This window comes from Equus asinus, chromosome 1 (genome assembly GCF_041296235.1).
Source record: "Equus asinus isolate D_3611 breed Donkey chromosome 1, EquAss-T2T_v2, whole genome shotgun sequence".
NCBI lineage: Eukaryota > Metazoa > Chordata > Mammalia > Perissodactyla > Equidae > Equus > Equus asinus.
In genome coordinates this window covers 161,208,727-161,234,460 of record NC_091790.1, presented here as the reverse complement: position 1 = coordinate 161,234,460, position 25,734 = coordinate 161,208,727, and the positions used below count along the sequence as shown (strand labels likewise).

Genomic DNA, 25,734 nt, shown 5'->3' with positions numbered 1-25,734 from the left:
TTACTAAGTGTCAACCCATCAGGTCCAGGGCTACAGTGGTCCCCTCAGCACCTGCACAGCAGCCACAAGACTTCTGCTAAAGACCCATTGCACACCTCTGGCAACTATCTACCCCTCCACCCTGACTCAGTTTCCCTGTGTGCACAGCGAGGGCTGGGTGTCCCTGAGGGTACTCCCAACTCTGAGTGTCCAGAGCTCAAATCTGGAATAGCGGTTCACTCAGGACCTTCTGGTACCCAGGAGAATGGCTGGGGAGGCTGGGGCTGCCTTCCCTGGGCCCACTGCCAAGACCAACATCTCCCTGGGGGCATCTGCCAAGGTCCCCCCACCCCACCCCATGGCCTGCCACACTCTCAAAGCCCTCCTGAGGTTCCCAGCCTGCGTCCCATCCAGAGACTAAGGGTCCTGGGGCAATTCCTGCAGCACCAGCGCAGGTGAGAAGCCGAGAACTAGAACCCCTCACTCCAGGGCCCATCCCAGTGACCGGGTTTAGGGACTGTGATACTGTGATATAATAAGAATTACGTAGTTGGCCTTCATCCCAGATTCCTGGCACAGAGCTCCTAAAAGCCTTGAAATTTCCCAATAGAGAGGAGCATCTTTTGTTATTCACAAGCCCCTTTCAGCCATATCTGAGTTTATGCTAATGAAGTGACACTCAGAGGGTGGGGGCTGGTTCCCAGAGGAACCAAGCATGGGATTAGAGGGTGGGAACTTTCAGTCCCACCCCTCACCTCCAGGAGGGGAGGCAGGCTGGAAATCGAGTTAATCTTTAATGCCCAGTAATTTAATCAATTACGCCTACATAATGGAACCCCCATAAAAACCCTAAACAATGGGGTTCGGAGAGCTTCTGAGTTGGTAAACACATCCATGTGCTGGGAGAGTGGTGCACCCCAAACTCCACGGAGACAGAAGCTCCTGCACCTGGGATCCTTCTGGACCTCACCCCGTGTACCTCTTCATCTGGCTGTTTATTTACATCTTTTATAATATCCTTTACAGTAAACTGGTAAACGTGTTTCCCTGAGTTCTGTGAGCCATTACAGCAAATTATTAAACCTCAGGAGGAGGTCATGGGAACCTCTGATTTGTAGCCAAGTGAGACAGAAGTGTCGGTAACCTCGGGACCCATGACTTGCAACTGGCCTCTGAAGTAGGGGGCAGACTCGTGAGACTGAGCTCTTCATCTGTAGGGTGCCCTAACTCCAGGTAGTGTCAGAATTGAATTAAACTGTAGGGACATCCAGTTGGTGTCCACAGAAAACTGGAGTATTGCTTGGTGTTGTGAGTAAAGCAGCAGTTTCCTCTAGGGAACAACGTCCCTGACTCCATCGGGAGCTCACAGCCTCCGCCCACCCCTCTGGCCTGCATCACTGGGGTCACAAGATGCTCAAGTCACCTCCTCAGGGCTTCCCAGAATGCCCTGTGCCCATTTCTCCTGCAGTTATCACCTCCCGGACAAGAGATATGGGCTCTCTCCTCTCCCTGTCTTGATGGGGCCTTGGAGCTGAATCCTCCCAGGGACCCTTGCCAGAGAAAGGAGGACAGGATTTGGGCTCCTGAGAGTGCCTGGGGTTTTTCTAACTAAAGACAGCAACTCATTTTCCTTCCACGCCCAAAGAATACATCCAGCTCCTCTGTTCCCATCTGTTCCAGGTTCCGGTCCTAATAAAGCTGAGTTTCGTTGGGAATGAAGATTTCAAGATGCCTTTTCTCCTTCTCCTCCCTCTCCTCCTTCACCCTTCTTTACTTCTCACTTTCCCCTCCCCCTCCCTCTTATTCACTCATTTATTCAAGAAATACTAAGTGCCACTCTGAGTCAGACGCCGCAAAGCGATGCCGAAGTGAATACAACAGCCCAGTCTGTCTGCACAGAGCTTACCATCCCGGTAGTCACGTGAAAGATTTTGGATTGTTGCTAAATGCTGAGAAGCCCTTGGACAGTACATTACTTTCCTATTGCTGCTGTCACAAAGCAAACTTAGCAGCTTAGAATGACAATTTCTTATCTTATGGTTCTATAAGTCAGAAGTCTAAAATGGGTCTCTCTACACTAAAATCAAGATGTGGGCTAGGCTGCATTCCTTCAGGAAGCTGGAGAGGAGAAGCTTTTTCCTTGTCTTTTCCAGATTCAAGAGGCCACCCACATTCCTTGCGTTGTGGCCCCTTTCTTCATCTTCAAAGCCAATAGCATAGCATCCTCGAACCTCTTTCCTTCCCTGACTCTTCTCCCTCTTCTTTCACTTCTGACTCCTGTGGTGATACTGGATCCACTTGAATCATCCAGGATACTCTCCCCACCTTAAAATCCTTAATTTAATTACACCTGCCAAGTCTCTTCCGCCATGTAAGGGAACACATTCAAAGGCTTTGGGGATTAGGATGTGGACATCTTTGGTGGGGGCACTATTCCGCCTCCCACAGATGGATTTAAGACAGGGAGTCACGTGATCTGATTCAGCCGTGTGGGAAGGTAGTATATGTCAAGAGCAGAAAAGCAAACACAGGACATGTATTAGGACGTGGCAGCAGTCCAGGGGAGGGTGGAGGCGCTTGAATGGAGCCAAGGCAGCAGGGATGAGAAGGAGTTCTATGTGGGAGAGTCTGGAGGCAGGACTGACAGAGCTTGGTGACAGACTGGCTGGATACGGCCGGCGAGTGTGCCAGGGACTGTTGGTGCTCACCCATCTCACGTGACTGAGTTCTCACCAACGGTAAGTGGGTGGAACTGATCCCAAAAACATCCCTCACAGCCCTTCTCTCTCCCCTCTCTGCAGCATCCTTGGAGGCCACATGTTGAGGGTGGCAGTGTTCCTAGATGGAAGGAGCCTGGATCTTGGAATGAGCATGTGGAGTTGGAGTGGAGCTCCACCCCTAACCTCTGCTGACCACCCTGGCCTGTGACATGTGCAAACAATAAATGTTATTATGCTAAGTCGCTGGGATTTTAAGATTCATTTGTGACTGCAGTGCAGTCTAGGCTGCTCTGACTAATGCAGTGAAGGGGAGAGAGGTATCAAGGATGGCTCCCGGGTCTCTGGCTTGGATGTCTGGATGGATGAGCCATTCGCCACAGTGGGACAGAGGACTGGATGGGAAGCAAATGGTGGAGGGAATCAGGCAAGCTGGAACTCAAGGGTTTCATTTGCGATAGGGTTAGTTTGAGATGGTGCAAAGAGCCAAGTGAAGCTAGATTTCAAACAGGCAGTTAGAGAAAAGTCTGGAGTCCAGAGGGGAGGTCAGAACTGGAGAAAGAGAACGGGAAGTGGTCAGCAGAGGGATGCTATGTGGTGCCATGGATCCAGAGGATATGTCTAGTGTAGAGGGCGAGATTTGAGAAGAAGAAAAGAGAAAAGGATAGGGCCTGGCGCCCGCAGAAGGAATGCCAACATTCAGAAGAGCTGACATTAAGTAGACTGAGGAGGGGTGGCCAGAAACACAAGGAAAACCAGGAGAGGTGAGTGACATAGCCAGGAGGGCACACTTTAAGGAGGAGATGGTCAAGTCCATCAGACACTCCTGAGGTGGAGAAAGTTCCCCTCCTCCTCGTCCCCCTGCATAGGAGGTCAAAAATCAAACCAGTCCTACTCCCTGGGAGAATTCTCCACTTTGACACCCCCAAGGCTCCCTGTTCACCTCTCCACTTGTACCCCCATTCTACACTGAGTCCACCTGCGCTCTCCCGGCTCAGTCTATCCCACCGGAAGCCACTATGAAACATGGTCAGAGGAATTCAGGCCTGGGGGGATTCCTGGGAGGTGGGAGGATGCTGTGCACATCCCCCAGGGCTGCTCCCATGAGGACACTACACGCAAAGCAGCCAAGGAGAGGCAGTGCCCAGTGACAATGGCAGAAAGGAAAAAGCCCACTTGGGCGGGTTGAACGGAGAGAATGTAGGAGCCATTAGCCTCGACTGGAACGAAATAAGGAGCTAATCTCGGGTTGTCATGGTGATGATTTTGTCCAGTTCAAAACCCGTGAGACCAGGGCACCAAAGGGACTCAGACAAAGGCACGGTCCTCCCTTTGAGAAGCCGCTCCGGGATGCTTGGGCATTGTTAGAACAAACCCCTCATTTTAGCATACCATTCCAGGGTAAAAAATTATTCCATTTACTAAAATTTACTTTCCAGCCAATGTTTCTGATCCCTAAAATGAGGACCAGCTGCGAGCTCAGAGCTGGGGGGCAGGGGAGAACCCAAGATGCAGCCCTCCCCTCCGGAAGTCAGTGGTTCTCAAAGGGTGGACTCCAGACTGGGAACACGACTGGGAACTGCCAGAGATGCAGATGCTCAGGCCCCACCCAGACCCACTGTGTCAGGAACTCTGGGGCTAGCCCAGCAATCTGTTTTACCAAGTCTTCCAGGGGGCTCTGATGCAGGCTCAAGTCTCAGGACTACAGGACAAAGGACAGAAACTGAACCAGAACCCTCTGTCAGATCTGGGGAGTGAGCTCCTCAGAGCGAGGGTCCCAGCGGACCCCACCCTTCCCCATGCTGGGTGCCTGTTCAGTCTCAGAGCAGCTGGGAGGCGCAGATAAGAAGCTGATCTTGCTCCAAGAACAGGGAGGCTGGGCCCAGCCCTGGGGAGGCTCCCCCTCCTCCAGGCCGCTCCTCTTCTGGTGAGGTGGAGGTGGGGGCTGGGAGGAGGGACTCTGTTCCCTGGACAGGCCTCAGAGGCCGGGTCAGAATAGCAATGAGCAGGCTTTCTCATCCTCCTGTCCCTGCCAAGGCCACTGCAGGCCTGCATCTTCCATCGTCTCCAGAGTATGGGGGGCTCCTAAGGTGGACTACACCCCACCAGCCCTGCTTAAACGCAGGCAAAGCCTCCGGGCTGATGGAAGCCTGCAGCCCTGCAAAGAGGAGGTGCTGGCTGGGCTCACCCTGGGCAGGCAGGCTGCCTGGGCTGAGCAGAGAGAACAAAGCAGCCAGCCCAGCAGGCGGGGCCTGTGACCTGCGTGGGCCCGGGATGCTCAAGAGCAGAGAGGCTGGTTCCCACGCACAGGAGTCCTTTCTCCTGCTCTCTGGGCACAAGAGCCCTGCCGCACAAAGGGCGCTCCCTGCTGGGACGGCAGACCTGGGTCCCGTCCCAGAGCTGGCTCCAGCCCTCAGTGTGACTTGGCCAGTGACTGCCACCCCTGGCCTCAGCCTCTCTGTGTGTCACGTGACAGAGCTGGACTCGATGTTGTCTCAAGTCCCATTTAGCGTTCAGGGGTTTGGAATGAGGAACAAAACCACTTCATTTATCTCCTCAATAACCAACCCAATAAACATCTTTAAAACACGCCAAGGATGCTGTGGACAAAACCACCCAGTCAGAGGCTTGTTTCCCCTCTCCATTACCTTCCCTAGCCACCCTTCAGCTGCCTGCCCAGCTCTGGCGCCTCCCCCAGCACGTCCTCAGCTTCCATTCTGAAGGCCACTACATGCATTAACCATGCCATATTCTTTTTGGGGTGGGGGATCCAGGGACCAGGAGGGACCACAATTTGAGGGGATGTGGGTGCCTTCCGGGGAGCCCGTCACCATCCCCCCGACCACATACACAGTGCCACAGACACGCCTCACCTCTAACAGTCAGTGTCCTCATTCCAATGTACTCATTTTATTCGATTTAAAAGACTATGGGAAGGGGCTGGCCCCGTGGCCGAGCGGTTAAGTTCGCGCGCTCCGCTGCAGGCGGCCCAGTGTTTCGTTGGTTCGAATCCTGGGCGCGGACATGGCACTGCTCATCAAACCACGCTGAGGCAGCGTCCCACATGCCACAACTAGAAGAACCCACAACGAAGAATACACAACTATGTACCGGAGGGCTTTAGGGAGAAAAAGGAAAAAATAAAATCTTTAAAAAAAAAAAAAAAAAAGACTATGGGAAGATACACAAAATACATAAATACACAAAAAATATATAAAAGCATTGCTGTGAGTTCACACAGTCACTGGAACAAGCTGACAGATTTTCTTTTTTCATATCAAGTACATTTCAGGGACACCGGCTGACCTCAGGCCAGCGTTCTGTGCACAGTGTGCATGCTTAGGGACAGAAGGGGCAGGGGAGGTGCAGAGAAGGGGGGCCATGGAAGGGTGGTGGGCCTCTCTCAATTCACAAAGCACAGATTGACAACATACCACACAACTGCCAATTCTCCGTTACACTCAAATTTTACTCCTGGCTCCCAGGATTGAGCTCCAGCTTGCTTGACCTGTGCCTGGGGGCTGCACTCCAACCCCAGATGGCATGAGAACCCTGGTGGATGCTATTCTCTGGCCACATCAGTGATTCTCAAACTTGGATACACTTTAGAATCATCTGGAGGCTTTTAGACACATACCCTCATTAAGGCCCCAACCCAAATGCTGATCGCGTTGGTTGGGGAGGGCCTGGACATCCGCCTCTGTAAATGCTCCCAGGGGCTCTAATGCACGTACGGTGCAATGAGATGGATTGCTGCCTGTATTGCACAAGCAGGTTTAATCTGAAGCCAAGAAGCCTAGCTCAGCTGCAATGACAAGGATGCCCCAAGGACCCGGCCTGAGGCTCCTAGGGAGCCTACGGGAAAATTAAGGCTGGAGCAAACCCTCCCCTGGCGGCTGACAGCAGGGTCAACACTCTGCCAGGACTTCAGCATTGGAACAGTGCCGGTGGCCACCTGCTCTCAAGTCCCCTCGAGGAGGGCAATGCCAACACTAGCTTGCCAGGAAAAGCCCCTGCCGACCATGCTCCTTGGTCCCCCTCACGCTGCCCCTCTCCTTCCAGCGCACTGGAGCTGGGGCCTGGGCCACCCAGCCAAGCAGGTCACCAGAGGCTGAGCCTTATGCTGTCCCGGCTCTTAGAAATGCAAATGCCCTTTGGCCTTTTCATAGGCAAGAAAAGTGCAGGCCTCTGGGGGCACATTCAAGGCCCTCCTCCCCCAAATCCTCTGTCCAGCCTCATCTGGACTTCCTCTGCCTGTCTATGACCTTTCACTGTAGCCAGGGGACAGCAGGGGGTGGGTGTGTCTCCTCACTCCTCTTCTGAGCTGCAAAGCAGTGTGGTGGTTAAGAGCGAGGCCTGTGAACCAACCAACGCACATCCTGGCTCCACGCTTGCTGGCTGTGTGACTTACTAGGCACCAGGCCGGCAACTTAACAGCGCGTCTGCAGAGCCTCATCTGAAAAATGGACAGAAACTCTACCCAGCCCATAGGTTGGTAAGGTTTAAATGAGCCATATTGTGCGACGGGGTGTGTGCAAAGATTCTGACCCAGTCCCTGGTATTTAAGTGCTAGCTGTTACAATTCCTGCCCACCATACCCACTGCTCATTTCGACCTTGACTCAGGTCACCCCCTGGGCCTTTCTCTCCTGCCTCCCCATGCCTCTCCATCCATCCTCTGAAGCCCTGATCTGATCCCCAACCCCTCCTCTGCTCTTCCATAAAGCCTTTCCAGATTGTTCCAAACTGCACCAACCTTTTCCTAGAGATGTCTCCACCCCTCCCCAGAAGAACTCGGATCCAGCAGAAGAGGGGAGACCCTGGAGGCACTCAACAACTCTGATGACGAGGTCTTTGTTGAGTACTTAGCAAATGCCACACACCATCCTTAGCACTCGTTACAATTGTCATTTAACGCAATGATCCCATGTGGTAGATAGTATTTTTTCCTCCATTTTGCAGCAAGAAAATGAAGGTATTAAGTGCCCTTAATAAGATCACATGGCTGGTGACAGGGGGCTGGGGCTCAAAGTGTATCCTATCGTTCTTCTGAGGCAGTGCATCCCACTGGTTGAGGCCACAGACTGCCTGAATACAAGTTCCACCCCTGCCTCTTACTGGACTGGCTTTAGCAACGTACATAACCTCCTTGTCCTTCAGCTTCCTCTACTATAAAATAGGGGTAATGATAGACCCTACCCCCTGCTGCAGTGGGAGGAAAAAGCACTAGGACAAGGTAAGCCTATCTAAGAACTGGCTATGAATATGATCCATCCCGCCACCTCATTTTAATAGAGGAGGTTCTGAGGCACAGAGCAGTAAAAGGCTACGGAGGTAGTGGTCCAGCTGGGCCCACAGTCTCATCTTCATTTCCACCTAATGGCTGCCTTTTGACTCTGCTTAATTAGGTCTCAGCTCTATCCTATGGAGCTCTACCCTATGACTCAAAGGGGACAGGAAGAAGCAGGGGAACCTCTCTTCAGGCAGACCATGGGAGGGTGCAGCCTCCTCTCTCCTCTGGGCACTCAGGGTTAGAGGTAGGCCATTCCCTTGCCGCCAGGAGATACCTTCACACTCTGCCCTCCTCCACGCCCAGCCTGAAAGCCCCTTCCTCCTTGAAGCCCTCCCTGATCCCACCACCTACACTCACCTGCCCAGCAGGAAGTGCTTTCTCCCTCCACTGAATTCCCACAGCACCAGCTCCACCTCTCCCCAGTGGCATGACCTCTATGAACTGCAATCCTGGCTATGAGAGTGCAAACCTCTCTCTCTGCAGTCCCCTACCCTTGGCCCTGCCCTCACTCCACCCAGGCCAGACACCTAAGATTCCAGCTTGTCATGTGAATGGAATGAGTGAGAGGGTGAGGTGATGAATGAATGAAGGATTGGGTGAGTGAGTGAATGAGCGGGTGGGTGGGTGAGTGAATGAAGGAGTGGGTGGGTGGGTGAGTGAATGAAGGAGTGGGTGGGTGGGTGAGTGAATCTCTCCCACAAGCTTAGGGGGGCCCTGAGCCAAGTTCAGGTTTGAGGGGTGAGCTGTGGTCAGCCCTGACTCACAGGGCCCCCGAGGCAGGGCTAGAGGAGGGCCACGTGGGGTCCCGGGGGAAGCTGGAAGGATGCCAGCTTAGTGGAAGCCACCCACTGCCGTCCCCTCCTACCTCCAACTCCAGCAGAGATGGACATGGAACATACAGATACCTGATCTCGGGGCCCTTAGCCATATCCAGCCCACACCACCCACCCGAATTCAGGGCTCCAGATTCAGGGAGTTACTCACTCCTCCCCTCCCCATCCCTGACTCTTGCTGCTGTGGTTCCCTCAGCCTAGAATGTTCTCCCCATTCACCCATCCCTCAACTCTCACCTGACGTCAAGTGTCTATTGGTCCCTAGGGCCCAGCTCAGGGGTTCTCAGCCTAGCTTCTCATCAGAATCGCCTGGGGAGCCTTTCAAAATCAAGGTGACTATGACAAACCAAGGTTCTGATTTAATTGGTTTGGATTGTGGCTCGGGTACATTTTTCTAAAAGCTCCTTGGTGATGCTGATGTGCAGCCAGGTTGGAGAACCAAGAATTTAGTTTAAATACCCCCTTCTCCATGGATCCCTGCCCACCTTCCCCACGGAGAACGCCCTTCTTCCTCTCCTGAGCATGCCTGGGGTGAGACCCCCTCCCCAGCACTGGCCTGCCCCCTCCTGGGAGGGTGTCCATCCTTACACCTGTCTCCTGCCAGGACACCCCTGTGGGTGAGCTTTCTCGTCCTCTCCCAGCCCAGGGCTCCACAAATGGCACGCAGCTCACCTGCAGGCCCGGACCCCACCCCACCTCCCCGCTCTGCTCTTCCCTCCTGGATGCTTCTTATTGCTCAGCTCCAAATGTATCTGAGACCTACAATGCAGGAACAATGGCCCTGGGTTGGGAGGCAGGACAGCTGGGCTCCAGGCCCACCTCAGCCTCACACACACCTCCCTCCATGCGGTCTAGAGTCCCTGCCCTCAGGGCTCCATTTTCCCATCCCCTAGACAAGAGGCGTGGGCCAGATATTCTTTTGGTCTCCTGCAACTGTGCGCCCATCTGGGCCCCCTGCCTCAGTTTCCCTGGCTGGTGGAACCTAAATCCACTTTCGGCTTCGGTTAGGGCTGACCAAGAGCTTGGCTGGAGGGAAAAGGCAGCATGGCCGGAGAGGTTCCATTACCAGTTCCTGTCCACTGCTGACTGGTGGAGAGCTCGGGCTCAGGGTAGGGTGGGGGGCGGGGGGTGCCTACCATAACATTGAACTGGACTGCAGATGAATTACCATTTAAACACTGTGCTCAGAAGAGCTCCTGTAAATGGGGAGGATCTGTACAGAAAAGTGGATCCCTCTAGTCTGGGCAGAGAGCCACACCCTCCAGCGACTGAGGCATAAGTGAGGCTGTCGAGGCCTCCAGGATGCCCCCAGTCCCAAATCTCCAAATGCCCACGCAGAGCCTCTCTCTGGCCCCACTGGGCATCAGGAAGCTGAGGGTGCCTTTGCCCTGTGGGCCTCGGCGTCCTGTCTGCACAGTGGGGAAGTCAGGAGGAGACGGGTTACAAGGCGACTGGTTCTCATACAGGGGCCATGCCACTCCCTCGGGACATTTGGAAATGTTGCAAGGCATTTGTGGCTGTCATAGGATCCCGGGTGTTACGGGCATCTACTGGGGAGAGCTAAGGCCACTAAATGTCCTGCAGGGCACAGCCCCATCCACTACGAGGAAGCAGGATCCCCCCAGGGCTAACAGCAGCCCCGGGAAGCACTGCCCCAGACAGGCTTAGGACTGGAGCTCCTGCCATTGCCTGCTCTCTGGCTTCTAATGGAGCAAACAAAGCAGGTGGGAAATGACCCCACACCTCCTGCCCTGGGTGGACCAGGTGCTCTCCAGCTCGGCCACAAACAACAGCTGTGTCCCTGCTGCCACCAGGCCCCAGCTGCCCGTTAACGAGCTCTTGGACAGCCGCTGCCCAGCCCAGACACCAGCTCTCTATCCCAGCCCCCATGGGATCGAAGGTGGCCACCTCCAGCCACACAGGACAGCCCGTTCCAGAGGGAGGCATCCAGAGCAGGCTGTCCCCAAGGAGGGCAAGCCCAGTGTCACTGCCCAGAGCAGATTCAGGACTCCATCCCCACAAAGGGCTTTTCTGAAGGACCCAGGGACCTGTACCTTCTACCACTTTCCACAAGGTGGCAGGGGGCTGGGATACCAGTTCTAAAGCCTGGCCTGCGTGTGCTGGGGATGCTGTGCCCTCCCCAACACCCCACTCACCTGGGAAGGAGTCATTCCAGCCCATCAGTTCATTGGCCTTCTGGATCTTCTCCAGGCACATGGCTTGCTCCTTCTTGAGGATGCAGCTCGAGTGCATGGCGGTGGCCTGCAGGGAACACACAGGAGGGAGCTTGGAGGTTTGTCTACAAGCCTGCTACCTAAGCCCCAGGGGCCGTGGGGGGCAGTGGCAGAAGCAGGAAGGGGATAGTGACAGAGATTTCAGGGCCAGCAGGGACCCTGACATACCATGAGGGCTCTTCTCCTTCACCACCTCAACATGTGGCCTTGGGTGGATCCCACCCCCTCCCTGGGTGTCAGTTGCAGCCACGTCTTTAATAATATTAGTAAACACATATATGGCACTTTACCATGTGCATGCATTGTTCTGTCCATATATATATATATATCGAGTACTACAAAGTAGGTACTATTTTCACCATTTCCCATTTTACAGACGTGAAACTCAAGCACAGAGATGTTAAACAACTTGCTCAAAGTCACATGGCTTAGTAGACGCACAGCCTGGATATGAACCCAGGTGCTGTGGCTCCAGAGACCACTCGGCTAGTACTGCACTTTATGGGAGCAAGTCGCGGTGGGAGAGAGGAGGGGCCGGGAGAGCTCCTCCTCTGTCTCCTCTGAGGGCTCAGGAAGAAGGCACAGCCCAGCCCGAGGAGCTGCAGGAGAAGGAGCAGCGGTTGCTTTCAGTGGGGCCCACCAGCTGCGCTCATTTACTCCCGGCCCATTTTACGGAAGAGGAAACCAAGGCTCAGAACAGTTAAGAAACTCGCCCCCAAGGTCACACAGGTGGTTAGCGGCAGATACTGGATTAAAGCGCAGGACCAAGTAACTTCAAAGCCCGCGCATCATCCCATGACAGCTGCATCCTAATGCTGTCACTTTAATCAAAACTCCAGGGCAGTGTTCAGGGATCCAGTCTAGCTCTGACTGTTCACAGATGTGCAGGCAGCTTCCAGGGAGAGGGATGGGCTTGTCTGTGGTCACAGTAAGGCAGAGCAGAAGCAGGACCGGCATCCAGGGCTCTGAAGACTGCTGTATCCATTGAAGGGCTGAATTCCCAGATTGAGGGGAAAGGGCCAAAGCTTGGGAAGCCTCCTCCCCCAATCCCCCTAGCTGGGGGAGAGACATGAGCAGAAAGCAGGCTTTTGAGCTCTAACCTGGCAAAGACTTGTGGGCTGGGGACTGGAATCAAAAAAGCCATCTGCAGCCCTGACCAGGGCCCCTCCATACAGTTGAGCAGGTTGTGTACTGCACAACTCTAAAGGTTGCCGCACATCACCATCATAATAGGGATGTAAACTATGTAACAATTTCCAGTCAAATCAGTACAGGGTCTTGAGGAAGGGGCACCCTTTCTGATTCACACAAAGGTGCTGGATGGCCCGCTGTGGGTGCTGGCAGAGATACCAGCCAGGCGAATTGAGCTTCACTGAGGGCACATGAAAGACACAGGTTCCGGGGGTGGGGGCTCAGGTGAGCCTGGGGCTCCAGCTGGTCAGGGAGGAGAGGGTCCTGGGCCCTTACCATAGGGAGCAGGAGGAGAGCAGCCAGGGAGGCCTGCACGATCCTGGCCATGACACTTCTCAGCCTGGCAGGAGGCTCAGGCCAGGACTGCTTGCCTCCCAGTCAGAGCAGCCGCTGGTCAGCCCCAAGGTGTCTGCGGGCTAGAGAGAAAGGAAAAGTGTGAATCCAGAGGAGGGGCAGGGACCCCCTCCCCTCCCTGCAGCAAGGCTCTCAGCCTCCGAGGGTAATCCCCCTCCATGCCTTCATCCGTGCTGTTCTTTATTCTTCTATCCCACACACATCAGCTGAGCCCCTACTCAGTGCTGGGCACCGAGGATACAGTGGGGAACACGCTGGCTGAGCCCCCGTCCTACTCCTGGGACGGGCTGGATGGCTTTCTCCTCTGCAGCAGACGTTGTCTCCCCCAGTCTCCCCCGACAGCGACTGGTTTTGCTGGCCCATGCATGCCCACCTGGAGAGGACCTTTCCAGGTCCCTCAAGTGCAGGCCTATGACGAAGGTCCCCCCAGGACACATGGGGGGCAGTGCCACTTCTGCACCACCCGTCCACAAGGCATCGCATACTCTCCTCTTCTGTCCTTCCACCCTTCCCCAGTGCTGGACCAGCTGTGATGGTGCAGCAGGGGCAACACCAGGGGCAGGGAGCGATGCCCCGAAAGGAGCCCAGATGGCTCAGTGAGCTGACGGGGCCAAGGCCACACCGGCCCGGCAGGTGGAGCCAGTTCCAGGCCGATGCATGAGAAAGAACCCGCTTCTGTCTAAAGCGCTCCCTCCATGAAGGCCGCTGTTCCACTGCGGAGCCGGCTCTCCTAACAAACCTCACCTCCTTCCACTCTGCCTCAGCCCACCTGGCCCCCAGGATAATGCCTTTACCACCGCGACACACAAACCAAAGTGACTGCTGAAGAGGGCGCTCAGGCCTCAGAGCTGCAGAACTCCAAGTCGGGGGGGGGGGGTCCTCAAGAACGGGAGCCGCGAGTGGGGACCAGAGAGGGTACGGGGAGCCAAGGGAGGAGGCTGTGGGAGCCCTGGCACATTCCCAGGGGAAGAGTCTGGTCTGCTTCTAAAATGGATCATTAACACACATTCCCTCCAACCCCGCCATTCCACATCTGGGTGTCTTTCCTAGAGAAATATCTGCACCATACAAAAAGAAGCAAATGCAAGGATGTTTACCGCAGCATCATTTAAAACAGCATCAACAGCAAAAACCGGGGCAACAAAGCATCCATCAGGCAGGCACTGTTAATAGGCCCCAGCACACTCATACAATGGAATACTACATGGTAATTTAAAAATTATTACTTTCATTACTATTAAATTCTTATTAAAGAGATTGAGTAGGCCCATATCAGGGCCACCACTAACCCATAGGTGCCTGGTTCAGGAGGCCCATGGGGGTCTGCATCCCAACCATCAGTCCTTGCACACCTCCGACCAGTGGGCAGAGCTGCCATTACCCCGGGGCCTCTGTGCTCCTGGCTGTCTGCCTACCCATCCCTCCCTCCCCACTCCTTACCTCTCCAAGCTCCCCTAGGCCTCTCCGAGCTCAATCTGATGACAAGCAAGCACCCAAAAAGGAGAAAGAAAACCAGCCACAGGAAGGCTCAAGGAAAGGGGCCCTCGTCTCACCCACCTGCTGCCCTGCCGGCTCAGGGACCACTCAGAGATGCTGAGGGAGGCTGTGAGTACCCCTAAGAGATGCTCTGAGAAGCCCAGGGGCCCATGGGGATGCTGGCCCACCCTGTCCCCTGCAGGTCAGGACTGGGCAGGCTCCGGCTCAGCATCCCTGGGCACCTTGAGGTACCAGCTGTCCTGGACACTCAGGCTTTAGTCTCTGTAACCCCTCCCAGAGCCCTCCACATCCCTGCTGGTCACCAGCTGCCTCTGGCACTGGTGGCCCCCGGGGGGCTCTGTCACTTCCACTATTCCTGGGGAGCCCAGAGCTCAGTGTGCAGAGAGCTGACACTTCTGACCTGCCTGGCTGGAACAGAGGAGTGCCTGGCCCATCGGCCCTCAGTAGATGCTGGAGGCAGTCTCTCTCAGCCAGCAGAGGGCTTAGAGAAGCGTGGGCAAGCCAGAAGGCCTCCGAGATCCAGAGCTGACTCTCCCACACCTAGGACAATGGCAGGCCAAAGGCTAGTGAGGTCTGAAGTAAGGAAGGGGTCCACACAGCCCTTCCGGTGGGGTGCCAACCGTCTCAATCTGCGGCCTGGGCCTGGGTTCTGGCCCCAGCACTGGGCCACAAGCTAGATCCTTTGCTTCTGCGGGTCTCAGCTTTCTTAGCCAAGAGGAAGATGACTCCTCATCTGAGCTCCGTCCTTGGCCTGCCTCACAGCCAGCAGGGCCCAGACAAGAGCCACAGGAGGGAAACGGATGCACAGCCTGTGTCACTATGTGGACACACAGTGCTCCTTCCGGAGGAGCTGTCTCCCTTCAACTCCTAGCAAGATGCTACTAGAAACATCAGCCAGCCACTGTTTCTGTCTCTTGGGAGAGACCCCGGCCCTGGGGCACAGAGCAAGCTTCCTGGAGGAGGAGGCCTGGGAAGAGGGAGGAGCACTCAGAAATGAAATCAGAGCTCCCAGCAACACCCTGAGAAGGCAACAGCACCACCCACTTCCTTCAAACCAAGACTCACTGCCTCCTCCCGCAAGCCCTGACCCTGCTCCCAAGGTGCGCTCTGACCTCCCAGCCCAGCGCTCCCCTGGGCTGCCCATCAGAACCACTCAGAAGTATTTAAAAATACCCCTGCCGACTGAGTGGGCCTCTCCGGGGCTGGGCCCGGGCATCAGTGTTGTTTACAGTTCTCCAGGTGACTCTGGCATAGAGTCAGATTATAGAGCCTCTGTTCTAACCTTTATTAGAACCAGCAGAGCTGGCCCGGAAGAGCTAGCAGCTTCCACTGCTCTGGCTGCTCCAGAGGGTTAGCGGGGCAGCAGGCAAGCAGAGAATGAGTTTGTGTTTTGAGGGCTGGCTGATTTCTGATTTTCTCCTCTCCCTCTCTGCCTCTCTCTCACACACACACAAATACACAGAAAAAGGTCCACAGAGAAGAGCATAAGACATGTCAATCCCACCGAGAAAAAGAGAGACACTGATCCCCAGGGCGCCCGCCTGAAGGCATCATATAAATGCCATGTGTAGAACACACGAGGGTGGAGAGTCCTACAGGGACCAGCAGACACGACACGTGTGCGCGCACACACACACACTCTCTCCTCCCCAGAAATGCAGAGGCACACTCACCACATATAGAACAAAGACACCTACAGGTGCAACCACACATTTAGATATTCAGGTACGTTTCCCAGACCACTGATGCATATCATAATACAGACACACTTATTCTGCAAAGGCATTCAGATACACAGAGGCAGTTGGATCTGGATTCGGAGGCAGGCGCAGGTACACACAGACACACGCACATGCACACGTGTGTGCATGCGGGCACAAACATGCTCACACAGGGATGCCAGACTTGCAGGAGGCTCGTCCCTGCTCCAGGCAGGGCCGCTCTTCAGCCACCCCTGCAGTGGATTAAAAAGAAGCTGGAGCAGACGGCTCAGCCCCACCAGCCCCAGCTCCCTGCACTGTCACCAGGCTGCTTAGGCAACGACATGAACCAGGGAGAGGTGTCCCCTCCACCTGACGACAGGGGGAGGGGCTGGGGAACTCAACGTGGGCCTTCTCTGGAACTAGACCCAGGGTCTTGACTCCCACTGTTGCCCTCTCTTATTTGTTGTTGTTGAGATATAACTGACATACAACATTAGTTTCAAGTGCACAAGATAATGATTCCCCATTTGTACGCATTGTGAAATGATCCCAATAAGTGTAGCCAACATCCACCACCACACAGTTACGACTTTGTTTTCTTGTGATGAAAACTTGTAAGATCTACTCTTGGCCCACTGTTGTCCTGGCTTATTAACACCCCATACACACACTATAGTCCACTCCTGCCCAACCGCGCACACGGACACCAGCGAGAGAGAACCTGGGAGCTGCCCGGCCTTGACCAGCCCACTCCTCCGCTGGGGACCTGTGGAATTACCTACTCTGACCTCTCCCAGGGTGACAATCTCCTCAGCCCCTCCTGGCACCTCTGCCCCCATCCTATCCCTGCCCGAGGCCACCTTGCAGCATCCCTGCTGGACAGCGCTCAGAGCTCACTGTCTCAGGCACCTGGTCCTCCTCAGGGCCACATGCTGGTTCATCTGCCCTCTGAGATGCATCCCCTGGGCCTGCCACCTGCAGCCCTTTCAGGGGCTCCTCCTCCTCCTCATCCTGGCTGCCCCCCTCCTCTGGACTCCCCCAAGCAGCCAGTGCCCTCTCACAGGACAGGACTAGGCCCAGCCACTGCAGCCTGGGGTTGGTCTCCCCTCTCCCTGGGGATGGACACTGGGTTCTTCCAGCCCAGCCACACAAGTGGCTCAGGATGATCTGCTCACTGACACACGCAGGCTGTCTCCTGGGTCCAGGCTCTGCTGGGGCCACTGGCTTTTGCAACTGGTCTGAGGACAATTAACTTCTATGTCCTGGTATTCATTGTGGTGAAGCTAGGGACCATTTTGCTAGAGTTTTTAGCCTTAGGGACTCAGGAAAGCCACTTGGCTTTTCTGTGCCTCAATCTGATTACCTGTAAAATGAGAATACTAGTAATACCTATCTCATAGATATTACTCTGAGGCATAAACAAATTTATATAAGTAAACCCTACAGAGTATAGACTGTCCTAGCTACACGTGTGGTAACTATTATCATCTTACCACTGATGTTCAGGTTTTTGCATCCTCTTGCTGTCACCTCTACCCCCATAGCCCTGTGTCACATTCAAAATGCGAACGGCAGGCCTGCTGTGCCTTTCTTTGCTAATGACTAACATTTATTAACCACTCAGTATGTGCCAGGCGCACTTCCAAGCAATAAATATGCATTAACTCATTTCACCTGCCCAAAACCTATGAAGTAGTTACTCGCATTATCCTCGTTCTATAGCTGAGATGACTGAGGCACAGAAAGACTAAGCAATTTCCCCAAGGTCACAAAGCAAATACATGGTAGAATTGGGAAGTGATCCCAGGCAGCCTGGCTCCAAAGCTTGCATGCTCCATCCCTGTGCTCCTGCCACTCTCTGTCACTGGTAAAAGGAAGATCAGCTCAGAACCCATTGGTACCCCATTAGTGATCCCTCTCACACCTTTGGGGACTGGTTAGGGCTTCGGCTACTCCTTGCCCATATTTCTATATCTGAAACACCCTCCTTAGGAAGAGTTAATTATAGACGCAGCATTTCAGACCTGAAATGGATTTTAAAAGCCACCTCCTAGCGGTACTGACTTACCTGTGGGGAAAGCGAGGCCAGAGAGGGGGAGACGCTTCCCACGGTTCACACAGTGGAGAGTCCTAGAGCCCTGCCTGGCAGAAAGGGATGTGACAGACACCTGAACCGGAGGGAAGTACATGCCCCCTTCCAGACTCAGGGGGGCCTGCCGTCCTCAGGCCTCATCAGCCCAGCGACCGACCAGGAGCGGGAACTGACACGAGCAGCCACGTCCTGTGCTCCGGTGAGCCACTGCACCAGGCACACAGGAAGATGGCATCATCACTCAGCACACTGGAGCCAGAGGTGACTCACCGGGCTCCCGACTTCCCACATGGAGTGGGAGGGGACTCACAGACCCTGCAGCCATCCCCCACTGCCCCACACCCTGCAGGACCCTTTCTGCAGCATCTCAGCTGAGGACGGCCCGGCTCCTGGGATGGGGCACTTACCCCTCACCAGAGCTGGTCCAGGGCCCTCAGGAGCAAGCTCTGACGTCTTCCCACCATGTCCTTCTGGGCCATCCTTTGCCTCGTGAAGCCCCCACCATGTGGGAGTGGCAGCTTGCCCTCCCTCTCCATTGGACCGCACAGCCTGGGGTCCCTCTCCTGCCTGGAAGGAGCTGGGGCCAGCTGGGCAATCTCCTACTGGAGTCCTCTGGCTGCTCAGCATCCCTCTCAGTCACAGGGCAGTGCCAAGCCTGGACACCAGACAGAAGATGACCCAGGAGAAGTGGATCACGGCCTCCCTTGCTGGCCACATGCTCCCTTTATTAACTAGACCTGAGCAGGACTGCACCCCAATTCCTCCTCTGCCTCCCAGTGCAGGGAACCAGGGAGCGAAGGCTGAAAGATGAAACGCTGCTCCCCCTCAGCTCACCCCTCAAAAGGAGGGAACTGCACTTGCTTCTGGGAAGGAAGACGGAACCCCTTTCCTCCTCAGGAAGGTCAGAGCTGATAAAGGCAGAGCCCGGCACCTTGAGGAGACGCATCCTGGCAATCGCGGGATTAATCAATAATACTGATGCTCCTCTTGGCGATCAAACCTTCCCCTTTCAGAACCTGGCCCCCAGGGCCCTGCACATAGCTGGTGACAGAAGCCAGGTCCCTGGAAGGGCCCCCAGTGATGATTCCACCTAAGCCCTACAATTTACACTCAGGGAACGCGGACTCGGGGCAGGAGCACATACTTGCATGCTGGTGATATTATTCCATTTCACTGGTGAGGGTGTGAGGCCCCCAGAGACAGGGAGACTTTCCCAGGGTCATGCTGCAGAGCCCTTCGACCCTGGACAGTCCAGGCACATCCCCTGTCCGGGAGGGGTTCTGGGAGTTCTCTGGCAAGGAGAGCACCGCCGCCCCCCCATTAGCAAGAGGAAAAAGGGAGAAGAGGGGGAAGGAGGAAGCAGAAGATAATAGAAGGGGGAAGAGTAAGGTGGGAAGGGCCGTGCTGGAAGACAGGGGGAAGGGCGGGGGCACTCTGAGCACCTCCCAGGCCTAGGGTGTGGCTCAGGGAGAGGGAGGACTGACCCTGTTAACCAGCAGTCCCAAGTCTCCTGGAAGGAGGGACAGCTCCCATTCACATATGCCCCCGGCACACGCCCGGGCAGGGCACGGGGTGGGGGCCCAGGACACTGTGATGAGTGCCTGGCGGATGGGTCTGGGAAGGTGACTCGGGGTGTCAACGGGCACAGCAAGATATCAGGCGGTGGCGGTGGACAAGAGGGTGGGAGGCTGGTGCCAGTCCTCAGATGCCAGGGACGCTGCCCTGTTCCACGGGACGGGGCTGGGAGCACTGACGAGAGTGCGGCAGGAGAGTGAAGTCAGGAGTCCCTGTTCAGGAACCTTCCACAGAGTGCTGGTGAGCTGAGTGGAAGGGAAAGTGCAGGCAGAAAAGCCACACTGAGGCCGTTTTCCGGATTCAGGGTAGAGGTGATGGGGGCCCGGGTGGGGAAGGGCAGCTGGAATGGAAAGAGGGGGACACAATCCAGAGACTTGGGACAATGGGAGAGGAGAGTCTCCCTGGCCTACCTCCAGGGAAATAGCAGGAAGGAAATGTCAGAAGGGGACAGAAGGGATAAGAAAAAACTGAAGGCAGGACCTGGTTCACCACGCAGCCTTAAATCAGAAGCTGGGAAGTTCCAAGGTGCCTAGCAAGGAGCTCTACATTTTTTTTCTCAGCCAACCCTCTGCGGTGCCCATTTGTTAGGGGGGAACGATGAGGACCGCTAAGGCAATGCATGGAGTAGGATGAGAGCGTCCAGGTGTTCCTCAAGGCCAACCTGACCTCCTCCCACCACCTCCAGGAAGCCCATCCTGGTTGCACCCACCTCCACTGACCTCTCCCTCCTCCTGGGTGAGAGCCCCTCACTCCTGCCTGGGCTGTTTCAGGTCTTGTGCTGCTCACTGTCAGTTTCATGTCCTGTCTGGAAACAAGGGGCATGTCCAGATCTCCCTGCAGTCTCCCTCCTGGTGGAGGTGGGCACAGACCTGGGCACAGAGGGTGAAGGGGAAAGGGGACTCAGGATCTGTTTGATCAGTCCCAGCGCTGGGATGTCGTCCCATGAATGTTGTGCCGAGGTGTCCTCAGAGTGGGAGATTTATGACACGGACACAGCGGAGGCTGCCTGGGGTGGGGTGCTCAGGCCAGGCGGGGGGCCTCTCCTGGCACTGACCCATTATGCAGACGGGCACTCTGAGCTCCAAGCAGAGTGGAGGGAAGCATCCAACGCCCCCTAGGGCAGCTCAGGCTCTCAGTACTAAGGCCCTCCCTCCTTCCACCTCTTAAACCACTTCTCTTCTCTAACCTTATAGCCCAGGGGTTAGCAAACCCTTCCAGCATGTCACACCCAGCCCGTCACCTATTTCTGTACAGCCAGTGAGCCAAGAATGGTTTTTACATTTTTAAATGGTCAGAAAAAACCTAAAAGACTCATATTTCATGACACACAAAAATTGCATGAAACTCAAATTTCCATGTCCGTTAATAAAGTTTATCAGAACAGAGCCATGCTCATTTTTTTATTTGTCATCTATGGTTACTTTTACACTACAACAGCAGAATGAAGTAGCTGTGACAAGAGTCTACGGCCAGCAAAGCCTAAAATATCTCCTATTTGGCCCTTTACAGAAAGTTTGTCAACTCTTGTTCTGGTCTCATGCAACCCACGCAGAATTTCCCCATTCCATTCATCGTGCATCTGGACTTCACCAAGGCAGACTTCTGTGATCCTCCTCAGGCAAATGTCTGAGCCTCCAGTTGTGACCAGATCTGTGTGAGTGGGTGTGTCGCCAGGTCCCTTTGTCGTTCTGCTGTTGCATGTTTTGCCCCAGCTCTCCGGCAGTCGTCATGGGAAGTCTATATGCCTTCCCAGCAGTGTGTCACTCCCTCTCTGTGTGTCACTGTGGGGGTGGCTGTCACCATGTGCCTCTGACGGCATCCAGGGCTCAGTACAAACACGTTGCAGGCGAGGAGTTTCCAGCCTGCAGGTTGCCAGGCAGCTGGACCACTAGGCCCAGCCTGTTGAGACCCTGGACTCTTAGATTCCTTTGGTCAAAGACGGCTGAAGCTTCCAGGGCCTCTAGCCCAGTGCAGAAAGCCCCCAGGCAGCCCCTATCCGGGGCATCAGATCTTTGCTCCCATACCTCCCTGGACAAGAAACCACTTACTCCAGGTGTCAGCTCCACGCTGGCCGGCTCTCGGGGAAGCTAGGCCTTCCTGGCACAGAGCCGAACTCAAGCTCTGTGCCAGGCACACCTTGGTCCTGCCCTAGGCCAGGCAGCACAAGCTATCCTGCACTTCATCAGTGCCAGCCCTCGGTCAGACCTGGGATCCTCAACCTCAGGCCACGTCCTCAGGAAGAAAGCCACCCTGTGGCCTTAGCTCCTGCCCTTCCTACCTCCTCAGTTGCATATACTGATCTGTAAACATGCATTTTGTGTGTTTGTTTATCCAACACAAATTGAGGGAGTGTCCAAGGTAAAGCATGGCAGAGAGGGGGTGGCTGCATGAAAAAGGATGGGTCCCACAGTGTTTCTCCAATCAACCCCCTGCCAGCCTGAACCTTTCACAAAACAGGACCTTAATGGAGCCTTCAGTCTGATTACTCCGTGGAATGCAGGAAAGGGTTCATGGAGAGGCTCCCCACAGATACTTCCCCTCACCACACACAGGGGCAAAGAGACTCACCAGGTCTCATCCCAGACACAGAACCGCCTATGAAGGACTCCTGGTGGGGGATGGAAGGGACAACTCCGCCATCCTGGTCACCCCACACACACTTGTTGATGGATTCGATGGATGATCTGGCCTAGGGCCTGACCCAGTATGTTCTGTCTCTAATTTGTATGTACAAATTTTGGCTTGCATCCAGACTGGCGGCCTGGCTTGCCCTCCCCAAGGTCAGTGGGAAGCAGGAGCCCCAGATTCAGCTCCGCCAACCCCACCTGCACCCAGCACCAAACACAAACTGGGGCCTCCTGAGAAAATGTGGGTGCTGCCACAGCCTGCCCCCCACCCCCATATAGTTCTTTCTCCCCTTCAGAAGCCCACAGCCACTCAAAAGGTTCTAGCCTGACCTTCAGGATGCTTGTCTCCTCTGCCAACAGCAGTTTCAAGGCTGTTGCCCTCCACAGTGTGTGCGGCCCACTCCCATCCTTCTGCACGCCTCCACACTCCCTCCACCCACCCACCCCCCCCACCCCCACCCCGCGCAGGGCTGCTCACAGGAAAAGCCAAATGCTGTGTCTCAGTTTTCGGGTTTTCTTTTTTTTTTTTTTTTTTTTCTGAGAGGAACTGGCTTTGTGGGGCACTGTGTGGCTGGGGGAGGTAAAGAAAGTGGAACTGACGCATCTGCACTAAAAGCTTCGAAATGGTCTGGAGAGTGAGCAGGGGTCTACCACCCCCAAGAAGCATCTTCCAAAGGGGGCCTGAGCAGCTTCCAGGGGGTTGGCTCCACTCCCCAGCTCCTTGTGAAATACAATTGGCTTCTGGCTGGGCTCCCTGCTGAGCCCTAACCCGCCCCCCCCCGCCCCCCCCGCCCCCCCCTGCCCCCCCCGCCCCCCCCTGCCCCGCCCCTCCTGCAGCTGCCGCAGGAACCTGTGCCTTGAAGGGGACGGGCAGGGGTCTCGGGCCGGCCAGCTTCAGCCCGGGAGACGAGCACCTTTCTCCCACAGGCCGCCGCAGGGTGTCTCCTAGCGGGACCCCCCAAGCCCATGCATCCTGGCCCCGGCCCTTCCGCGCCGCGGGAAACCGAGGGACAACGCTCTTTTGAACAATCCCGAATGTTTCACCATAGCGGGGGCATTCTACGCTGGCTCCTACCCCACACCCTACCGAGCACATCGCTTGCCCACCCCTCAAACCCGGTGAGGACTGCGGTACCCAGCCCTCGGCGACCCACCAGCGTCGCCTTCCCAGCTCGCGTAGGCGCTTCCGTCTGCCTCGGGAGCACAGAGACAGGTCCCTCTGGCCGCAGAGCCTTCCCAGCCCCTGGTTCTCGGTTCTCAGCACCCGGAGGGGCGCGAGGTGGCTAGGCCGACCCCACCCCCTTGGGGGGTGCAGGGATCTGTCACCCCAAGCGCGACCCCCAGACACGGTGGGGGGGTCAGACTGTCGCGCAGGAAGGGAGCAGCGGCGGGAAGGAGCTTCGTTTGGGATTCGGGAGATTGGCCCCGCGCTGGCCCTGGCCCACTCTCCGTCGGTGGAGGACGCAGTGGAGACCGCCGAGCTGGAGTGGGGGGTCTGCGGGCCACGAGGGGCGAAGGTTCTAGAGTCGTGGGTGGGGGGGGGGGCGGCCGGGGCGTGGAGGGGCAAGGGCGGCGGGGCGGCCCTTACCTGCTCGCGGCGGGGCCTCGCGCGGGGCTGCGGGCTGCCCTGCCGGCCGGGCGGACTCCGCGGCGAGGGAGCGCAGCGGCGAGTCCGCGCCCCGCGCCGCCCGGGGACGGGGAGCGTGTGCGCCGAGGAGCGCGCGCCGGGCCGGGGCTCCGCGTTCTGTGGCCGCCGGCGCTCGCTGTCCGCGGGTCCCTGCGCGGCGGCGTGTGCGTGTGCGCACGCGGGGACCGCGCTCGCCTGGAGCCGCCGCCGCCGCCGCCAGTCGCCGCCCGGGGCCCGCGCGCGGCACCCCCCGCCCGCCCTCGCCCTCCCGGCCGGGTCTGCCTGCGGGAGAGGCGCCGCCTCCGCCGCGAAGCCAGGCCTGGGGCAGGAGGGAAGCGACCGACCACCGCCTCCCCCGCGCGCTTCGCAGGCTGGGGGGTGGGGTGCAGGCCAATGGGCGCCCGGGGGAGGGGTTAGGCCGGGGAGGGGGCCGGCGGGGGTTTAGAGGCCTCGCCGCAGACAAGAGCGGGAGCTGAGGCGCGGAGACCCTGGGGGCGAGGATGCGGAGGCGACGCCCCCCTCTGTCGCCCCGCTTCCGGGGCTCGGAGTCAGGCCTTTCCCGGGGCTCACCGCCCTCCTTTCCACCCTCCCTAAGATACCCGGCGCGAGAAAGCCCTCACCTTTCTCTCTCCCACGTCCTCATGATTCCGTGTCTGTCGGAGCCTGTTCCTCCTCCTCCGAGAAGCCTTCCTTACCGGGCAAGTCCCAGACTCTCCTTGGGCTCTCCTTTGCTCCCACAGCCCAGTCCTGGGAAGGTCAGCTAGCTTGGGGTGCTTGCCTGGATGTCCTCAAGTGTGATCTCCTGGAGAAGCCCTCTATGGCCAGAAAAGGCTGGGGCGGGGGGCCGGAGGGGGGTGTCTTACAGGGGTGCTTACAGTAACTGAAAATGATACTGCTCTGGAGTCAGCTGTCTGGGCTCCAGTCCCGGCTGTGCTCGGGTTAGCGCTGTGAACTTGGGCTGGTGGCTTGACCTCTCTGAACCTCAGCTTCCTCACTGGTAGAGCCACCTCTCCCCCAACCCCTCCCTCTTGACAACAGCGTTAAATAAGAATGGAACACACGCCCCATAATAGGTTTTCGCTGACTTTATTTACTCACTCGTGAATAAATTACTATTGCTTCTGTTGTTGTGGTCCTGCTGAATCTCTTCCTAGTACAGGTGGGAAAATTAAGGCTTGATAAGGAGAACTAAACAGGTCAAGGTCGCGCGGCCAGTAAGTGATGGAGCGCAACCCTAGCTGAGAACAATTAGTTACCACTCCCAGGCAGAGGACTTGCCCTCTGTTCACCCCACCCACCATCCCACTGCCCCCACCTGTCCCTGCTCTCAGTCTCTGGTCACCGTCCCAGGCATCAGTATCCCAAGGGCTCCCTCAATATCCCCATCCACAGTTATGCTACCAGGCTCTGCCCTTCACTCAAGTGAGTCATCGTCCAGCCTCCCTGTGGGCCCAAGTTTTGGGTGTGGCCACCTTATTGGGGAAGCCTCCAATTGGGGAAGGAGGAGGGAGGAAAAAGAGACTTGAGCCTTTCCTTGGGGATTCCAGGCCAAGTGAGGAGAAGAGGTCTGGAGGATGGAGCAGGAGTCCATAATGGAAACTTGAAGGGAAAGCAGCTGAGGCCCCAGAAAGAAGCGAGGAGTACCCTGGGTCTGCAGAGTGAGTTGATGGTTTTTCTTTACCGCACAGAAGACACTGGCCCCGCTGGTATACCACACTGTTGATTTGCATGACTTATATTCCTTTCAGTCCAGGAAAGCTTACTGGAGGAGGAGACTGTTAGTCTTTCTCTGTATCAATAAGGAGTGGGACCTCTCTAGAGAGAAGAGGGCCAGGTGCTGTGCTCGAGTCAGACAGATAGGACTTCCCTCTGGACCTGGCTACACCCCTTCCTAGCTTGTCGCCCTAACCCTGGGAGCCTGCTTCCTTCATCAGGCTCCAGCCAGGTGTTGTGATGATCAACTGTGATGCTATGTGTGAAAGTGCTCCGTAAACTGTGAAATGTCAGGAGCGG

At 56.2% G+C, this 25,734-nt stretch overlaps 1 protein-coding gene across 8 annotated transcripts in view; it reads right to left on the bottom strand.

Moving 5' to 3' along the window:
- Positions 1-24,505, bottom strand: part of ADCYAP1R1 (ADCYAP receptor type I) — a 59,026-nt gene extending 34,521 nt beyond the window's left edge. For 2 of the 8 annotated variants that reach the window (XM_044765237.2, XM_044765243.2), the window contains exons 1-3: positions 23,683-24,078; positions 12,523-12,662; positions 10,978-11,083 (exon numbers count right to left, since the gene is read on the bottom strand). In XM_044765237.2, the coding sequence (XP_044621172.1) occupies positions 10,978-11,083; positions 12,523-12,573 (157 nt within the window). In that variant the 5' untranslated portion in view covers positions 12,574-12,662; positions 23,683-24,078. Of the gene's footprint in view, positions 1-10,977; positions 11,084-12,522; positions 12,663-20,176; positions 20,337-23,682; positions 24,081-24,341 lie in introns of those variants that run through there. The other 6 variants (XM_070511467.1, XM_070511474.1, XM_070511478.1 and 3 more) reach the window with 6 other exon arrangements.
- Between the last annotated feature and the right edge of the window lie 1,229 nt (positions 24,506-25,734).